At 41.7% G+C, this 20,234-nt stretch overlaps 1 protein-coding gene across 8 annotated transcripts in view; it reads left to right on the forward strand.

Moving 5' to 3' along the window:
* The window catches only part of SGIP1 (SH3GL interacting endocytic adaptor 1), a 198,697-nt gene that overhangs the window by 134,345 nt on the left and 44,118 nt on the right, over positions 1-20,234 (forward strand). For all 8 annotated transcript variants that reach the window (XM_046645840.1, XM_046645841.1, XM_046645843.1 and 5 more), the window contains 2 exons: positions 2,480-2,607; positions 3,579-3,705. In XM_046645840.1, coding sequence (XP_046501796.1) covers positions 2,480-2,607; positions 3,579-3,705 — 255 coding nt within the window. The remainder of the gene's footprint in view (positions 1-2,479; positions 2,608-3,578; positions 3,706-20,234) is intronic.

The raw sequence follows: 20,234 nt of genomic DNA on the forward strand, positions 1-20,234 counted from the left end.
GGCCCGCAGGGCTCTGTCAAGCAGGATTTGGCTTCTTAAACACTCCCTTAGTGTCTTTCTAACTGCACAGCAAATCAATTAAATCAACTCAGTAAGGAAAAAGTGAGTTAAATGGGATGTCCATAAAGGAAAAGGAAAACGGTTAACTAGCCACTTTTTTCTTTGCTTTTAGTTGTATCTGTATCAAAAGACACAGTCTTTAGCACCATCATCAACATCTATTGACTTCCATTTGTGTAGCATTTTATAGTTTACTAAATACTTTCATAAGCATTTTCCATTTCAACTGTTCCAACTCCCTTGTAAGGTAGAAACATGTCTCGTTCTTTAATGCCGGAAGCTGAGGTTCAGAGAGGTGGTGATCCGCCGCCGACAGGAGGCGGGTGGGGCCAGAACCCAGACCGTCTGACCTTTCATCCAGTTTTTCCAATATTCCACACTGCCTGGATGACAACCCCTCATGACTTCCCCAAGCGTCACTGATAGAGGTTTGTTAACTTTCTCTTCTGGAACGTGTAGGATAAGCAGCTCACCTTGTCCTGAGATCGAGTCAGAAGACTATTTCTTGGAAATAGACCCCTGGATAGAGATTTTGAAAGATTTCTATGGCATAGTTTTCCAGCGAAATAGAGCCCAGTAAAAGCCCATGAAACTCCCCGACAAAGACTTTGCTGTTTAAAGGTTTATTTCCCATCTCTTTGCTGTCACATCTGTGTTCTGAAAAATCCTGGGTGTAAATCTGTTAACTCAAAAGAAAACTTTATAGTGGGACCTGTCAAAACATACCCTATTTTTTTATTCAAGTAAAGATTAGCCAAAGACTAAGAATATTTCTATTGGGAGAGATGTGCACAAGCTGCCCGGGCAAAAATAAGCCTTCATGCAGAATGTGGGGCTCACAGTCCACCCAAAGCTACAAGACATTGCACTGAAGAGCTTGGGCTTCGGAGTTAAATAGACCATTTGAGCTGTGTGACCTTGAGCAAGTTACCCAATGTCTTTGAGCTTTAGTTTCCCCTGAGATAATTACAGTACCTTATTCCAAAGCTTATTGTGGGGATAAAATAAGATAATGCATGGAAAATGCCTAACATAGACCCTGGCCCAATAAAATAAGAAGTAAGAATACAGTAAAAAGGTGGTGGTGTGGTGGTGGAGAAGAGTTGGGGGGAGGCGGGTAATTATTAGTAGGGTTTCACAGTGATGGACTTACGCTTAAAATAAACAGCAGAGAGAAATGTAACGCAGTCAAGATTTCAGGTTGTTTAAACAGGAGGAGCAAAGTCTATTCCCAGGGACTTTCCTAAGGTGAGTGTAGATTCTGAGATGATGGGTTTTGCTGCTCACCTGCAAAGCTCTTTGAGAACGTGAGAGGCCGGGGATGGAGGTGCTGGTGCAGGACCCTCCGGAGAGCAGTTTCATGGCGTGTTGGAGGGACGCAGGAGGGTGGGTATTTTCCTGGCGCAGGATACCTGAGAAATTTCTTGGAGTGATTTGGTACTTGTGCTTCTAACCCAAGTGAAGATACCTCAGGAGTCGCTGGAACTTTTCTAAACGAGAACTGTTGGGATATTGATTTGACTTTCCTGAGGTTTTTAGTCCAGTGGCTCCCTGTGTAGCCCGTAGTGTGACTGAAGGTAGGCAGAACCCTGAGTCCAGAGAGCCTGCTGGTGTGCTGGTTGGTGTGCATGCCGGCCTCTGTGTGTCTTCTGTGTTTCATGTGCTTGTCATTGGCAGCCAGAAAAGTAAATCCAAGAGGCTCTTTTAAAAATCACCACAAAAATCATCGTGGGCAGACTCTATGTAGGCAGATTCCTAAGCAGCCTCCTTCGAAAACTAAAATCCTCTAAATTCAATATGTTCCTGTTACTAAGATTCTAAACACAAAGTCCTCACACAACATCTAGTTTACTTTCTTAGATTTGGTCCTTTGTTTGCATCGTGTTTGCTTACATTTATACAGCACTCAGATTTTGCAGCACAGTACAAAAGATAATTCTTCTTATACATGTTTTAAAAATATATAATGTGGGAAAATCATTCATCTTCCTTCAACTTCTACCCTCCGCTTTCATCTTGGACATAAATAAATTCTGAAAATGCAAAAGGCAAGAGAATTTATCTTATGTTTGGTGTGTATGTGGTCAAAATGAAAACTACCCGCCACCCAGCCGGAAGAGTCTTAAGAATGTACTTTCTGTCCCAGAGAGTGACAAAAGGATTTACCTTTCACGGGCGTCACATGACAACAAAGGCAATGAGCTTCCGCTTCTGCCATCAACCATAGTTCAACCAAGTGCTTTTTTTTCTTTATTAAAAAAAGAAAAAACACCACAAGCTACCATGTTGAATGCAGTAACTGCTGAGGGGGAGGAAAGTTCCGGGACTGCGGCTGTCTGAACAGGGGAGGTGGGGGAAGGTGATGAGACCCTTGGCCCCCTGCGTTTCCAGCCATGTTGAATGCCAGCTTCTTTTACAGGTGCATCATCCCCCGCCCGGCCAGCCACTCCGTTGGTTCCTTGCAGCAGCACCACCCCTCCTCCGCCTCCTCCCCGGCCTCCCTCGCGGCCGAAGCTGCCCCCGGGGAAGCCTGGAGTCGGAGACGTGGTATGTCTCCTCTGCCCTGGCTCGCCTAGAAACACGTGGTGAGAATGACAGACAGAAGCCAAGATGCCCTAACACGGGCGTCTCAACTTCAGGTCTAAGCCTAGAGCGCTCGTACACGTGGCCCTCACAGGTGACATCTGAACGAGTGTCCCTGCAGTATGGGTGTGCATTTCAACCCTCCTCGAACCTCTACCCTCTTGCAAGCCAAGGTCTGAAATGGCAGGATAGGATTCTGGGGCCCTCCGTCCTGCTTCAGTGGGTTGATGCAAACTAAGATAGTAACTTTCAATTGTGCTAAATTCTTTAGAAAGCAGATGTTTCCTTTCTCCATATTTATCTGCTTCTGGAAGACGCCAAGAGAAGGCAAGTCCTGATTTCTGTCCCCAGACTACAGAAAAGTTACCGGTGGTAGGCACACTACGTGGACATAAAGGAGGGTGATGGTGGCCCGATGAATTTGTTCCAGAAGTTTCTTGCACTGTGTTTTAAGGCTGAGGGGTATAAAACATTCTGTGTAAACAACTAAGAGACTTCGGGCAGAGCTCAGTTTCTTTGGCATCCATGCACAGGAGTCACAAACTAGTGAGGTCCAGGGTATTTGGTTTAGCTAGCGCAGTACAGTGTTTTGTATTCAAATATCTTTAAATGGGTTTAAGCTCTCACAGTCGGCTACCTGCTTAGTCCCTGAGGGCATGTGACTTCCCAGTCCTGAAACATCGCTGACCACAGCACAGATCTCAGCTTCTCTGAATCTGATGGCCCTACTGAGTGCAGCACAGGATGGGTTATGGCTCCTCCAGCTCCACCATGACCTCCTGTACAGATACAGTCAATTTCAGTGTAAAAATGGTGTCACTTGTACCCTTTTAAGAACCTTGTTGCCATGCCTGGGGCTGGAAGACATTCAAAATATGGAACAAAAGTACTATGACCTGTGTATCTAATTTTTCTTCTCTTTCTTCCACCTGCAGCCCAGACCGTTCAGCCCTCCCAGACATTCTTCCAGCCCTCCTCCGATAGCACCCCTAGCCCGGGCCGAAAGCACGTCTTCAATATCATCCACCAATTCCTTGAGCGCAGCCACCACTCCCACAGTTGGTAAAAATTATCTCCTCTATTCTACTCTGTTTGTGGTTTTGACTGGCTATTTTTTAATGGTCTGAAACCCCAGGCCCTGGGTTTCTGGTCGAAACTGTTTTGCTGTGTCTTTCGCTATCATCTGACTCTTCTTTTAAAAGCACCTTCTCAGCAAAGGAGGCAAAGGGCTTTAACTAAACAAATAAACAAATAAAAGAACATGAACCCCTGTGTTTTGCAGGAATTCTCTTATGCTGTGCCATACAGAACTATTCATAAAAGTAAAGAAGAAATCGTCAAATAAGGTCTTGTAATTTAGATGTTATTTCTTATAATCAAAATGGTCTCCTTTGAGGAGGTATGTTTATTTAAATTCCAACCAGGTACCACATCAGAAATCACAAAATTTAGAACTTTTATTTTCTCAAAGTTTTCATTTCTTCGTCACTTTTTGGTTGCCCTTATGTTGATAGATGGTATAAACATTGGCATTGTGGAACTGGAACAAACTTTTTGACATTTTTTCTAGTGCTTTTCAGTGATGTGTAGTCAATTTTCCCCAAGATATAAGTCATTGCTGGCATTTCCATTAAATGCCTCTGTGCCTCTTTCCTTATGGTGTGCTGAGAGTGACGAGTTGAGCATGGCTGCTCAGCTGGATGGCTTCCCCAGGGTTAAATGCCTCATTTTGCCTGGAGCATATTCCCTCCTCCCAGGCTGGTCTCTCTCTACACCTCTTTGCCCATCTTCCTGAGCTCCTACTGCCTTCTCCCGTTTGCATGGTGTCTCTGACTGGGGCTTTCCCATTCCGTGTTTTCCCATTGTCCTCCTTTATTGCCTGACTTCCCCTACAAGTCGCCCATATTATAAACCAGCGGACCCATCCTGCATTGCTGGGAGAATCATTAACCCAAGCTCAATAAATTCCTGCTGCTACTTACCCAAGAAGGGCTCGCTATAGAGTTGCCCATGTGAGAAGTAGTTTGAGCAAAGTCTGAAGCTCTTCTGGAGAAGAACTTTCTATTTTCCTGGGAAATAAGTTAAGGTGTGCCTCTGAGGGCCCCCAAAGAGTATTGCAACTATATCACATGCTATATATTTTTAATCAGACCAGCCCAAAAGAATCCTTCAAATTTGGTGAAAATATAGGCAGCTATCTAATTCAGCATGATTCATTAACAGACAGGTATTTAATATTATTTGTATAGCCAAGCCTATATTTTATCTGCATCACCAATTGGGGCAATTTGGGGCTTCCTGTTTTTAGATGTCTATTAGCTCATTTCTCTCTGAGTTTTTCGTTTGTTTTTTCTGTAACATCCAACTTTATTTTTGAACTCTCTGTAATACTCTTGATTGCTCCAGCCATTTCCCCCACTTCTGCTCTGTTGTTCTTGTTTTTATTGCTCAAGATCATTTGTTCCACCAATTCCATGTGATTTTCCTAGTTGGTCAGAGAGGAAAGTGAAAAGAATAAACTGTCACTCAGAGGAAGCAGACCTCAAGTGACCTTGGATGACTCTCTAATGGATTCTTCCAACTCGTTGAAATTCACAGAGGAAATTGCACATACAGAGAATTCGAACTGTGTCCATATTTGGTGCAATGTGTGTTTATACTCCGTGCTGCAGAAACCTCAAATTCTGGCCAGTGACTTTGATTATTAACATAGCTAGTATGCATTCTTTCAAGATGAACCACAGAGGGGTTAAAAAAAAACCCACCTGAGAGGGTAATCACATGGCTGCATTGCTGGGGAGCATTCTCATTTACTCTGTTTGGCTCTGTTATTTTTATTTGGTTTTCATCTTCCTTGCTCTCCTGTTCTTTATTTCCTGCTGCTGCGGCTCACCTGACAGTCACTTCTCTCTGAAGTAAATGCATTGTCAAATGACTGACTACCCAGCAGCTTCTTGCGTATTGCTGTCTACCTCCTTTTGGAGAGGATGTGCTTTGACTGTTCAGCACCAAGGGGCTGACTATTCATGACTGACTTGGAATGTCAGCTTAAGGTAGTCAAATGGCTTGAGGAATTAGAGGATTTCAGGGGCAAATTCCTGAAGTTGATGGCTTCGACATTTCCCTCCCACCACCACAGTACTTTTTTGACAATTCCTGTGACACTTGAGCCAAAATTGGGGCAAGTGTAGCAGAAACTGCATTTATTTATTTGTACTTGCTTATTGTAAAGTTTAACATAATTCAAGGACTAAATTTTTAAGACTAAGTCTAATCTTCCTACACAACAATTCGTATAAGAATATGCCTCTGAAAGACTTAGGGCATAAAATCTTTCTTGACAGCTTTGATTATAAAGTTGTAAGTCTGATGCCACACCCAAAAATGAAACTTTCTGTGCATTGCCACACTCAGATAGTGAAGAGCTCCTATGCAGCTGTACTGCACTGAATTTGAGATTCCTTCAATTGGAAGACGAACTGTTATTCAGACACGACTGAGACCCAGGGGGAATGCTGCCAATTGAGCTCAGACACAATGTTTTCTTATCACATTCATGTTAAGACCCATACCAATTTCATAGAGGTTAAAATGTGAAAAAGTGCACATATTAGAATCCATGACATAAAATAAGCTCCTTTTCTGCTAGAAAAAGCTCACAGAACTGCAAAATCTTCCTTTGGAACCCCAATGCAAAAAGACTACCATGGAGACAGTTTTTTTCATTGTTAAATTCACTATTAATTACAATTCCTTCACTGTTAATTATGCATTTTCAATTGCATCTTAACATCCCAGGAATCTGTAAGGAATGAAAAGCAATCATTTATGGGCACCGAAGGAAACCTCGGATGGACTTTGATGCTGCCTGTGGTCTAGCACGTTGAGCAAAAGTGATTTATTCAGTACTGGAATATTCACCATAGCATCTAAAACTTAAAACACTGCCTCCAAACCTCTGTCTCTCCAAGTCGGGTGGCAGTTCTGAACTGGATAAGCTTTCTTTTAAAAATACCTGTATTAACGCCAATTAGCCTGCGCACAAAGGAAGTCCTTTGGAGGTGAATATTCCTGATCCCAATTAAAAATTCCCACGTTTAATTTTAGTCTTTTGTTTTTCTTCTGCTTTTTTTTTGGAAAAGGCTGTCTCCAGTACTGGCTTCCCCATCCCAGATCAATTTGAGGGAGTTTCCATGGTTAGGTCTTAAGGAAATTTTTTTCTTCTATACTTAATTTGAGTGTTGCCCTTATTTAAACCAAACACAGAGCTTTCCAATGACTCACTTTTTAAGTTCTCTGATTTATTTAGGATGTTTTCTTCTGAGTCCTTAATGTCCATAACCACCAGAAAAAAAAAATAAATCATAAGCATGCTATTCAACTCTTATGAGCTATTGTTGTATAACTTCAGTTCAAAGAACAAATGGCAGCGTTTGAGGCTCCTCGTGTTAACGAGGCTGTAAATAGGAAGTCACTTCTTTACAGAAAGGATCTCCTCCATCATTTCCCACTAGTAGGTATGGAAAGGCACTGTTACATCAATTACTGCCTGTGTAACTGTTTTGCTGCCTATTTTCTGGAGAGGTTACTGAGGGCCAGTTCCATTCGTCCTGTTCCTCTCCTAAAGGGATTATAGGAGTTGCATTAACTGTTCTAGCCAGTAAGGAAGCCACATGTGTAAAAAAACCAATTGACAGGTGCTATCGTAGAGCCCTAAAAATTGACAAAGAAATAGTTTCCCTGTCTTATTCTCTACATCTAGGAGGCAAGCTAGTAAAATATTTTCCACGAAATACTGTTTACAGAATGATTTTACTACACTCACCCCTTTCCTTATCTTTCCTACATTGTAGGGAGGATTCTCCCTTACTGGTCTTTGTACAGATTTTATTCAATTTTCCACTAAAGTTGCAATAATAACCTCAGGCCCTATGGCATTGAACATTTTTTTAATCACATAGATAGAGTAAAACTCCAATCACCTGCATTTGTTAGTTGGTGAGAAAGGAGAGCACCTGCAAGGAGCTGGAACAGTTGGGGTCCAGGGCAACTGTGGTGACCAATTTATAAAGGCATTTGGCCATAGCTGGATACCATACCCAAAGATGGAATTGCCATAATGCTCTTTGAAATTAACAGTCCATAACCACCAAAGACAGGTGCAAGGCAAATTGAATTTGGATATTGATGAAGTTGAAATGGGATACTTCATTCAGGGACCTTAAACTTATACTGTTGCTTTCTCACGGCCCCATTAAAAGCTTCCTCTTTTCCCAGGGGGGAAGGTGCATGCTGAGTGATCCTGTTCAGCTGTCAGTGCTCTGTCAGGAGGTTCGGTTGATGGACATATGTCTGGTCACTTGAGGATCGTGTCTGAGTGAAATCCGTTTCCTCGAGTCAATTATTAATGATAGTGCCTTTAACAACCGCATGAAAAGGTGGAGGCATGATTTCTTCCATGGAGCTGACTTCAGCCAAATTCACAGATGCTAAAACCTGGCATTTTTAAAATTTTAATTTCTTCTCACAGAATCATCGTGAAATAAGCACATCACTTTTTTATATCCTAGTCATAATCCCCAGTGTCTTGGATTTTCTTTCCTTTCTTCGTTAAAATCATTCCTGTGTTTCGATCAGTGAGGTGTGCTGCTTGATTTCATCTGGGATTTGTATTTGTGTTTTTGTTTTCCACGCCTTTATATTTCTTTGGTTCGTAGTGTCAGAAGATGATGTTTTTTATGACAAACTGCCCTCGTTTGAAAGGCGCTGTGAAACGCCTGCAGGTATGGTGCGAGACGAGTGATCTCCAGATGCTAGACTTTAAAATCCAAGCCATTATGTCATCTGAATGCTGTAAAGTTCATGGACATGCTACTGCCCTCATGAGCGTCCAGTCCTTCTCAGATGCGCCCTGTTTACTGTTCATCGTGGAATTCATGCCACTGAATTTTTTTTAAGTGAACATATTTAAAGCAGCAGGTTGCATGACAGTTTCTCAGTGAAAAGTTTCGGAAAAGGTGAGCTGCTATTGCTTTGTGAATTTACAAAGGAGGGAATAATTTAACTGCTCAGAATTACATGTCCAGTGACTGCTTTCTAATTTAAAAAGCAATAGAGCACGTCAGTAACCTTGTTTTCTCTTTGGTGCTTAGGTAAAGGGTCTTTGTGTCTGGATGCCTAAGGTGATTCCGGGGAGGGGACGGAAGATATAGGACATCTTCCGCGAACTTTTAATTGATGTGCAATGCTGTTGTCATTTAAAACCTAAGCTAAGTTTTCTATAACCCATAACTCTGAGTTTATCTTTTTGAAAACATAGAAGGGGATCACATTGAAGATGAAATGGATACAGCAATTGCTGAATGACAGTTTGCCCAAAGCAGTGCAGTTAAAATATGCTGGCGCCCCTGCGTGGCCAGGAAGACCTGCTCTGTGCGCACAGGCACCAAGTGTCAAGCACCCAACAACACATGCCCATCTTTTTAGGCCTCCATAGCTTTGCTTTTGCTTTGTTTCCCGAACTAAAAAAACGCCTAGACTGCCAGCCTTCCCTTTTCCCTGCACGCTAGTAGCATGCAGTGCATCTGCCCCACTGTAGTGAGATTATGACCTGCTCTGTGACTCACACTGTGTCCTTCTCTCTCCCTCTCCCTAACCTTCCCCGTCCCGCTTCAACTCCTGGCCATACAGAGAATGAGCAGCCTTCCCTCGTTTGGTTTGACAGAGGAAAGTTTTATTTGACTTTTGAAGGTAAGTAGGACATAGCATACCAGACTCTGATTTATACTTCCTCATCCTTTCTCATCTGCATTCGAAATCCCAGCTCTCGTCAGAAGACCTGGTCTCACTTTCTATATGAAAATGCTATGGCTACTTAGAAAATCCTCAATACTAAAGAAAATAGTACCTGAATTTGGTTGGTATGGGATCTTCAATTTTTCATATTAAAAAAATTAAAGCTAATTTGCAGTTAATATTGGTTACTTCATTAACTGTGTTAAAGTGAAAAAAACAAACTTTTTTGGCCAAGGAACTTAACTCTGTCAACCAGGGCTCTTTGCTAACTCTTGCAAATGCAATGCAACTAATATAAGGTCATTTTTGGTTGGAATTGGCATTTAACTTTGTTTTGGATAATTACCATTACAGCATCTACTATTGTAAAATGTAAATATGCGTACATACTCTTATGACAAGGAATGCTTCATGGGAGGTCAGAAAAATGAGGAAAAGAAAGAAAGGACTATTTTAGTAAGTTCTATTTACGTCTCCTGAAATTGCAACTGCAATGACTGTAATAAAATGGACAACTATCGCCGGACCTGCCATTTTAGTAGATTAAGGAAAACATACATAAATAGAATGTCAGATACCTAACCTCAGTGTTGGATAATTTGTCATATTCTGTATTACTGATTAGCATTCTTCTGTTTTATATTTAAATTCTAAATCATTTTCACAGGACAGGCATTTGATAAAATGGCCCATTTAAACTCATGGTAAGTTTAAATTAAATAATTTAATTTAAAATTAAATAATTTAACTTAATTAATGGGCCATCTTATACATAAATTTTTACCACTTAAGGCCCTAGTTCCTACAATTTTAAATAGCTAAATTTATCCTGGGGTCAAAAGTTGACCAAAAAATATTCTACTCTAGAATGGAATCTAAATATTGGGGTCAAAAGTTGACAAAAAAATATTCTACTCTAGAATGGAACCTAAATATTGAACTTGTCTTTGTGTTTCATGACAACAAAAAGAACTTTCGTAACTTGGGCGTCTATTTTAAGACAACTTGAAAAATCAGAATGATACAGATTTGTACGTAGTTTGTGTGGTGTGGCTTTTTCCTCTCCACAGTGAATTTTCCTTTCAAGATGGTCCTAGGGACGGAGGTCCTTAGCTTGGAGTGGCTTGGATTGCAGCAGAAAATATGATCTGACTTAAGACTTTCCAAATATCTGATGTCTTGTCCTGGCGTGGGGAGAGGGCAGAAGAGGCAGTCTTCAGGGGAGGAGGCGTATTTTCCACTTGTGTCAGAAGTTGTCATTGCCTCAGGTCATTAGTTTTGTAATAACCAAGGTGCAAAGTCCACAAACTTATGACCTTCTAAACTTTCTCTTTGAATCAGATGGAATTAAAAAGTGCACAGGTATCTTTGTACTGATCAGCGCATCTCAAAAGGGAAGCTGCCTTGAGTAGGTTGGTAATCCTGCAGGACAGCAAGGACATCAGACATGAAGGCCCTTTCTTTGCTTTGGCGGGGCCACAACGAAGGCTGCAGTTTGCTCAGTTTTAACCAGGAAATTAAGCAACACGCTACAGGCAACCCTCCAGGAATTGTCTGGGGCTCCACAAAAGAACAACTCAGGCAGCTTTTCTGTTGTTGTACTTTGTTTTGGCTTCAGAGTATCTATTGGCTTGTTTACTTGTGTTTTAGTTTGGGTTTCGTTAAATAGAGAGAGAAAGAGACTTTTTTTTTGAAGATACCAATCTAAGGATAATTTTTCGTCGTTGGTTTGTTTGTTTTTAAAAAGGAAATTATCAATCAAGTATAAGTATTAACAAATGTGTGGAATATCATAATATGAATCACATTTTTATTTTAGGAAAATATAATATTTGTTAGTAGATTTCTGGGTACCTAAAGTTGCTAATATTGCCATTCTAATTAGTAAGATCCAAAGTCCTTAAGCATCTCAATTCGGGTCATGAGAAGTCATGCAAGAAAGAGTTTTAATAGAAATTAATTGGAATCTCTGGTACTGTGTTATCTTCATCTTGAATTTTGCTCAAGTCTGGGAAGTATAAACAGATAGAAGTACATTAAAATAAGCTTCAAGGGAAGACACTGGAGAAACTAAAATGACACATTGCACCTGAGCAAGAATGGCTATTTTTTAGGAATGGAGAAGGTTTGTTTTCATCTTTATGTACATTAGTCTCAGGTATTTTTAGCTAGTGCAACCTGGAAGGATTTTTTTTATTTTCTGCTGTGATGATAAAGCAACATAGAAATGGTGTCATAGTAAGTTACCTTGAGAATAGTACGCCTATCTAAATTTTTATAGTCCAGAAGACTGTCATTCAACATGACAATTTTATTGAATAACACTTCTAGCACATTCCTCTACGGTACTCAGATTTTACCCACATTTGTTATTATTAATATTAATTATTATTATCTACAATTCTTCATTCAGGGAATGCATGAGAGGAAGAAAGAATGCCAGGTAAAAATATTCACCTGTTCTAAATAGTTTCTAAATTATTATTTATTGGCGTCTAAATAATGTTTTTATAGTGTTCAAAACGTTAGCCTGTCTTATTCGTTGCTTTGTCCGTACAGTGTTTGGGCATAGCAGCTACTCAGGAAGTGTTTGAGTCACTGACCAACCAACCAACTAATGAGCACTGGCCTAGGAATTTATTTGGGGATAACGTGAGGTGCTTCACACTTCCAAGAGGGGTAGAAAAGTGTCAGACAATGGTTCTAACTCACAAGGGTTCCAAAGCTTTTCTTAATGTTTTACTTTTATAAACAATTTCACTGAAAATACAACCTATTTAAGTTGGGCTAAAAAAAAAAGTAAAGGTTACAAAAGGTAATACATTCATCCAAGAGTATATCCGGTTGAAGCTACCAAGTATTATTCTGAGATGGAAGAAGTGGAAAGCTATTTCTGTGACTAGGAAAAGATGTGACTGTTAGATGTTTGGACAATTTCCCAGAGCATTTTAACATCAAGATGTTTCCAGAAATGTGCTGGCCCTCTCCTTGATTAGCTTATTTAACTGCAAAATCATCTTGTATCTACTAATGGAAAAAGAAAATCCTGCAACCATGCCTTCTTGAGTGTCCTTGTTTCTGAATACCGTCTCTAGCCTCTGTGCATCCAGCTTCTTGCGCACTCGTTGCTGCTGTTTACTGCTCTTGCTCCCGTCGTGCCTCGGAATGTCACGTCCTTAGCAACACCCTTCCCTTCATTCGCAGGCTCTCTGCTGAACTCGCCCACCTGTTTCCTTAACTGAATCCCAGCTCTCTCCAGGGACCCGTACTTCTCCTGTAGCTCTCTCCACAGAAAGTTCTTCAATCTTCTGTGGGCCATATGTCATGGGAGTAGGAGGCAGTGTTTGAATTCTCCCAACCCCATATTGCCACTCCCCAACCACTCCCCACTGTGGAAAGTGGCCATCTGATAATTCCACCTTCTACTGCTCCGTATTGCTGTCCACTGCTGAGCTGCAGAGCGTTCCTCTGCATTCATCTATAGGTTTAGAGATGCTGGCAGCTCCTCTTCATCCTCTTCTCCATCACACTTCCTAGCTTCTTCCTGTGACATGGATTCCATGTGGATGACCCATCCAACACCTGGCCCCAGGGCCTCTGACTTCTTCAGCTCCAACAAGCTTTCCCTCCACTGTACCCAGTAACTCACACCTGGGGCCACATCTCAGAAATGGTCCCCGCTGGCAAGGGTCATTTTAGTTGTTTCACAACTAACAATTTGTCACCCTTCCTGTGCACCAAGGACTACATTAGGCAATGATCCCTTCGTTCAACAATATTTACTGAGCAGTCCTGTGTACCGGCGCAGTCCTTGACTCTCCCTAGTAGTGGACAAAATAGGAAACAATCTCTGTCATCACGGAGCTTCCATTCTAATGTGAAGAGTCAAAAATAAGAAGATAAATAAATAGAGAAGGAGAATAGAGCATATCGTGGGTTGCAATTTTAGGTAGGGGCCCTGAGGCAATGAAAGTGATGGATAACGATAGGTAACATCTGAGTGTTCACTGCGTGCAAAGTCTGTCCCATCTGTGATCTCATTTCTTCTGCACAACTCACTGAGGAAGAATTTCAGATTCAGATGATGTGAGTAACTTTTGCAGGATCGCCCAGCCAGGGAGAGGCAGAGTAGGGATTCAAACCAGGCCTCCCAGCTGGAGACCTGGGACGATGCTCTGCTCTACAGACGTCATCTCGTTCTTCTGAAGTAGGTGGTTCTGGTGGGTTCTCCCTAATCTTCTAACCCTCCCGCTCTCCTAACCCTCCTGACTATACCTTATCTTTGACCTTGCCGAGACCTCTGGGTTTCACATCCATCCCATTCTTGCTCAGTCCACTAACTCAGGCCCACATTCAAGTTCTTTTTTCTAGCCAGATTAGACCCCGTGGAGGAGAAGTGTGTTTCTATAAGGACTCTAATCATCTATACAATGAGAGCTACATTTTCCTCTTTGGAATTATGTTGTCTGTGTGAAAAAAAATAACTCTTGGGCACTTTAAGCTTCTGAACTCCTTCAGCAGGTGATTAAATATCCGTGTTTAGTAATTGGTAAGACACAATCATAGTCGTGGACTACCCAACTTTCCTTACCCTCCCATGGTAATAACATCTGGTAAGAAGCAAACCAGCCAAAATTTTCACGTGGCCAGGAGGATATTAATTCATTCATCTGAGAGTCACTAGCAAAAGGAAAATTGGAGGGTGTGACTAATTTTCTGGGAAGCAACTGGTTTGCCAAATTCACAATATTCTTTAAATGGGAAGTGTCCACTATCATCCCTACCCCAGTGTAGGCCCTTTTCAATCAGGAAAACTGTGAAATTATCAAGTACCCAAGTCTGCACACCACAGTGTGAAGTACAACCAGGCTGGGAAAAAAATACAAAAAGACTGTCTATCTTCATTAAAAACATAATGAAGATACAAGACCGTCTTCATTAAAAATAGTAAAATCACACTCCTGGATTTTTATTCAGCATCTTTGTATGTAAACTACAGTCACGCATTGCCCAACGACGGGGATAGTTCTCAGAAATGCGTCGTGGTGCGGCTTCATCATTGTGTGAACATCACAGAGTGTGTGTACACAAACCTAGACGGTCCAGCCTACTATGCACCTACGCTATATGTACTAATCTGATGGGACCACCGCCATACGTGCTGTCTGTCGTCGACCGAAACTTTGTTATGCTGCACGTGACTGTAAATATAAAATGTAAAATCCTTTCTGTTAATAATTAAGGTCACGGAGAGTTTTTTTAAGTAGCCTAAACCTGTTCAGAAGATTCCAGTGGAGCTGAACCTGCAAATATTCTATTGGTCGGATCTGCTGAGGGTTTCAGAATTCGCATTGCCCCTTCGTAAGAAATTAGTGGCCTGGTTCTGAAAATCTCCAAGGTTGGCCTCCACGCTGATCTTTCCTTGGTTTCTCATTCGTGTCTAGCCTACGACTGTCATGCCGGAGACAGACTAGAAAGTCAGTAAAAGAGAAACCTCTTTCTCTGTACTACTCACAAATCTTCTGACGCCAAATATGTGAATTTTTTCCTCACACTGAAAAATTCTGACACTAACTACCTAGAGTTAATCCAGACTCCACAGGTTGAGGGCTCAGTCCCACGGGACTGCCCCCCTCCACTTCAGATGCCAATCCCAAGTCCCAGGTTGTCACCTGTACTTCTGATTTCATAAAACCCAGGGGTTTTATGAAAGCTCATTACATAGGCATGATTGATTTAATCACTGACCACTGGTGATTAAGTCTATCTCTAGGCTTTCTCCTCTCCCCAGAGGTCAGAGATGGGACAGAAAACTCCAAACCTCGAATCTCATGGTTGGTGCCTCTGGCAACCAGCCCGCATCCTCCAAGAGTCATCTCATTAGCATAAACTCAGGCCTGGTTGAAAGAGGCTTACTATGAATAATGAAAGATTCCCCTCTCACTCTTACCACTCAGGAAATTACAAGAATTTTAGGAGTTTTCTGCCAGGAACTGGGTCAAAGACTAATATATAGTTCTTAATAGCACAGTCAGCAAAGTGCTCCCTGTTTTTACCCTGGTGTCTAGGCCAATTATGTGGATGGGCTGCCAAGGAGGACGTGAATGTACGGAATTCATATCAGAATTCTATCCAATTAAATGCTGTAGGAAAGCTTAAGAGTAGGTGGTAGCTTCTATCCTGAGTCACCAAGCAAAGGGTCCCTGGTTTGTGAAAAGATCACTTTCTTTGGAGTCAGCATATCCGGTGCCACTGAGACCCGCCCTGCTGATGCAGCGGCACTGATGAGCCCTTCCCATGGGCCAGTCTCATGCTGATTAGTCCGTATTTGTAAGCTGGAGGAATCACACAGCAGCTGTATGAAGTGGGCACCATGATCACTCACATTTTACACATAAATAGACAGAGGCTCTGAGAATTTAGGTAACTTTCCCAAAATAACACAGCCGGTCAGTGGGTAAATCAGCTCAGGGGGAGTTAGTGTCGAGTTATAAAACCAATGTTCCTAACCACTATAATATTCAGTCTTGGCCATGCCACTCAGTAACCAAATGATCTTGAGAATGTAATGTCTCTGAGTCTCTGTTATATAATCTTTTTTTTTTAAAGATTGGCACCTGAGCTAACAACTGTTGCCAATCTTCTTTTTTTTTTTACTGCTTTTTTCTCCCCAAATCCCCTCAACACATAGTTGTGTATTTTAGTTGTGAGTCCTTCTAGTTGTGGCAAGTGGGACGCCACCTCAACATGGCCTAATGAGCAGTGTCATGTTCGCGCCCAGGATCTGAACCCTGGGCCACTGAAGCAGAGCGCGCGAACTTAACCACTCAGCCACCGGGCCAGCCTCTGTTTTATAATCTTTAGACTGGAAGGTATAATACCCACCTGGCAGGAGAATTAGGAAAATCAAATAAGGTAGATTTTTTGGTTTATTAATGTATTATACAATATAAAAGGTTTTTCAGTTTTGTTTTGTTTTTAGTGACTTAATGTTTTTAGAGCCGTTTTAGGTTCATAGTAAAACGGAGAGGAAGGCACAGAGATTTCCCGTATATCCCCTGCCCCACGCATGCACAGCCTCTCCTGTTATCAACACCTCCCCCCAGGGTGGGGCATTGGTAGAATTGATGAACCTATGCGGACACATCATCATCACCTGAAGTCCATGGTGGACATTAGGGGTCACTCTCGGTGTTTATGTTCTACGGGTTTGGACAAATGTCCACTGGCATGTATCCATCATTATAGTACCATACAGAGTATTTTCAGTGCCCCCAAAATCCTCTATGCTGCACCCATTCACCTTCCCTGGCCCACAACCCCGTCAACCACTGGTCTTTTCACTTGTTCCATAGTTTTTCCTTTTACAGAATGTCATATAGTTGGAATCATACAGTATGTAGCGTTTTCAGATTGGCTCCTTTCACTTAGCAATATGCATTTAAGCTTCCTTTGTGTCTTTTTATTGCTTAATAGCTCTGAAAGGTTGTTTTGTTTTTTTTTTAAGTTTGGCACCTGAGCTAACAACTGTTGCCAATCTTTTTTTTCTGCTTTTTCTCCCCAAAGCCCCCTGGTACATAGTTGTGTATTTTTAGTTGTGAGTCCTTCTAATTGTGGCATGTGGGATGCTGCCTCAGCATGGGTTGATGAGCGGTGCAATGTCTGCACCCAGGATCCGAACTGGTGAAACCCTGGGCAGCCAAAGCAGAGCACGCGAACTTAACCACTCAGCCACGGGGCCGGCCCCCCCAAAAGGTTTTTATTATTTGTACTTTGAGTTTGCATTCAAACTGAATGAGGAGAATTATGGGAAGGGGCCAAGAAGTTTCTGTACCCAAGATGCATTTGTTTCTTATTTCTGGAATTTTCCTGGTCTCTAGAGTGACTTCTTGGGTCTCTGGTAGTGATTAAGCCCGGGAACTTCCTCTTGAATCTCTACGAGTCTCACTGGTGGTGTATTTTCTTCCTCTTATGGCCGTAACAGTCCAAAATACTCAGTTGTTTCTGAATGTGTCCCTCACTCAAAAGAAAATGAACGTAATTCAATAACTTTAAAATATATAGATGTTGGACAGCCTTTGCTTTGCTCAAGATGGAAGACTTTTACTCCCCAGCAAAGGAGATGAACCCCGAGTTTGAGTCATGCTTGCCTGGGTGCAGAAGTAGATTGTGTAACAGTGTTTCTTGTCCTACTGGGGTTACTGTGTGGAGAACTGACAAGAATGGCACAAAGCTCTCAGTCCCAAAAAGAAGACTTGCTGTGTGCAGACAATTCCAAAACCTGAAGCAAAAGTTAAACAGTTCCCTTCAGCAGCCAAAGGAAAGTTGGGTCAACGCTGAATGGATTAGAAAGTTAAAGAAGACGCACTCATGTGTTCCTCCATTCGAGGGTTAACAAGCTTCCTGTGAGCTCCTCTTTGCTCTAAGCCCCTGCATAGGAATTACGGAGATAAACGATATGGCTTCTGCCTTCTAGGAATTCACAGGAAACAGAAGAGACGGGCACTTCCTATAAGAGGCGGACTATAGTGAATGACATAACAGAATTGTAAAAGCATGCTGAAGTGTGTGAATACTGGATAGATTTTTAACTGGGAAGAATCTAGGATAGCTTCTTGGAGGCCCAGGGACATTAAGGGACAAGGAGGACTTTAGACAGCTAAGAGGGTTCCAATTTGAAGAAAAGACTTGAGCAGAGGCATTCAGGTGAGTGATATCCAGGTTGTACTCAGGGTTGGGAAACACCGGGAGAGGCGAGGAATGTTTTAAGAATTGATCCTGAAAAGTAAGTAGAGATCATGTTCTAAAAGGCTTTAAATACTGAGAAAAGAAATTGAATCACAATCCCTACGCAAGGTGGCATTTTGAGAATTTTTTGAGAAAGGAAGTGGTATGATCATCTTTGAGTTTTAGGATTATTGGCAGGCACAAATCTGGGGATTTACCGAAGCAGTCCGAGAGAAGTGGGAAGGGACTGACAGTACCATTTTCATCGGGAGATTTGAGAAACACCATCAAGGTAGAAACATTTGATATCTAATTGGATGTGGAAAGGAGTGGAGGCTTCCATCCTGAGACACAGGGAGAAGGGTGCTGTTGTAAAGCAGGAGAAAGGAGTCCCCGAGAGTCCTAGATTTGGTCAGGAAGCGTGAGTTGCTTTTGAGATCTCTCGCCTTTGAGGTCCTGCACACCATCTGTGTTGCATGAGTCTAGGAGTAAACAGACTGGAAATTTGGGAGTCATTTGCTTAGAGATACGGGCTGAATCCGTGGAGGTGAGGGTTTAACCTTGGGGCATGCCTGTTTTCAGGAGCCATGTTGGAAAAAGAATGGAATGTAACTTGAAACTTGCTCCATTGTATCTTTTCTTTAAATCACCATGCAAATATTGGTGATTAGTTTTGAATGCATGATATTCAATGGATATGCTTTCATGGAATATATTAAGTGCCTGGATTTTTGCTGGTCTGTTGTCTCCCACTCGTTCATACTTGAGGGAATGCCTAACTGGCTGACCTGGTTGCACTCTGAGTATGACTGTTAACCTAAGTACCAGATAGGAAAATTGCAGACATCAAGCTTAGAAGAAAAATCCCAGCTTCTAGATGGCTATTATTGCAAATACACGTTAACTTAGAGATGGCGCACTGCTTCTTTCCCTCACTGCTGCCCGTCAACGCCTTTTGTCCTCTCTTAGGTGTGTGTCATTCTCATCTGTCTTACGATCTTTTCTCTCTTTCTCCTTTTTCTTTCTCCTGACACACTGACAGGAACACACAAAACTGATCACGATATGAGACTGAAGGAATTTTTAATATTTATTGTGTACATCAAGTAAAAATGTGATGACTTGTATAAGCCTTAAAAATAATTGATAAATTTTCTATGTCTTTGCTTATGAATAGCAAAAAACTTGGTTTTTTTATAGCACACTCCAATTTTCTTTTTGTATGAAGTATGAGCTCTTGGGAAAAATTGTCAAGTTCCTTACCCACCCCTGCAGTAAACTTATAGACATATAAGTCATGTTCAAAAGAAGGAATTAGTTGTCCTTTATGATATTGTAGAGTTTGATTTGAAATAGTCGTCATGGTAGCTCCAGTATGTACATGCCTGGACATACTCATAGTTAATATTGTTTAGCAGGAGTCAGGACTATCTTCATGTGTTTAAATGTGTGTGTACAAAAGTGATTATGATGGATGCATAGCAAAAGGCTAAGGTTTTCCAGGGTTACTGATTCTGCAATAGGTAGGTATCTGACAGGGAAAACAATAAACGAATTTGTAGACTAAGGCCTTGGTAATGTTGCTACAGGGACAGATATTGCTATGGCTGCATTCATTCAATCAGTGAGTATTTACTGAGTGCCTGCTCCATGCACGGTGCTATGGAAGGTGTTGGGGTCACAGCTGTGGATACGAAAGACATGGTTCTACCTTCACGGGGCGTAGAAGCCAGACACTAAACACGTAGTTTCAAGAATGTGTAGAGATTTTTTACAATTCAGGAGGTAGAGTGGTCTGGAGGCACCCAGCAGAGAGACCTAACCTGGCCTAGAAGTTAGGGGGAGCTTCCCGGGGAAGCGATGGGAGTGACGTTTAAGTCTGGAGTATGCATTGAAGAAATACAAAATGTTGCTGAGTTGGAGTTCTAATATATAATCTTATGTAATGTGTAAATGTTAACCTAAAGATATATTGGATACTAGTCTAGCTATTAGAAATAGAAAAAGAGTCTCTAATTAATTTATATCAATTTATGCTCAGTACACATATGTGCACACGCATACACACA

Source organism: Equus quagga, chromosome 18 (genome assembly GCF_021613505.1).
Source record: "Equus quagga isolate Etosha38 chromosome 18, UCLA_HA_Equagga_1.0, whole genome shotgun sequence".
NCBI classification, from domain to species: Eukaryota; Metazoa; Chordata; class Mammalia; order Perissodactyla; family Equidae; genus Equus; species Equus quagga.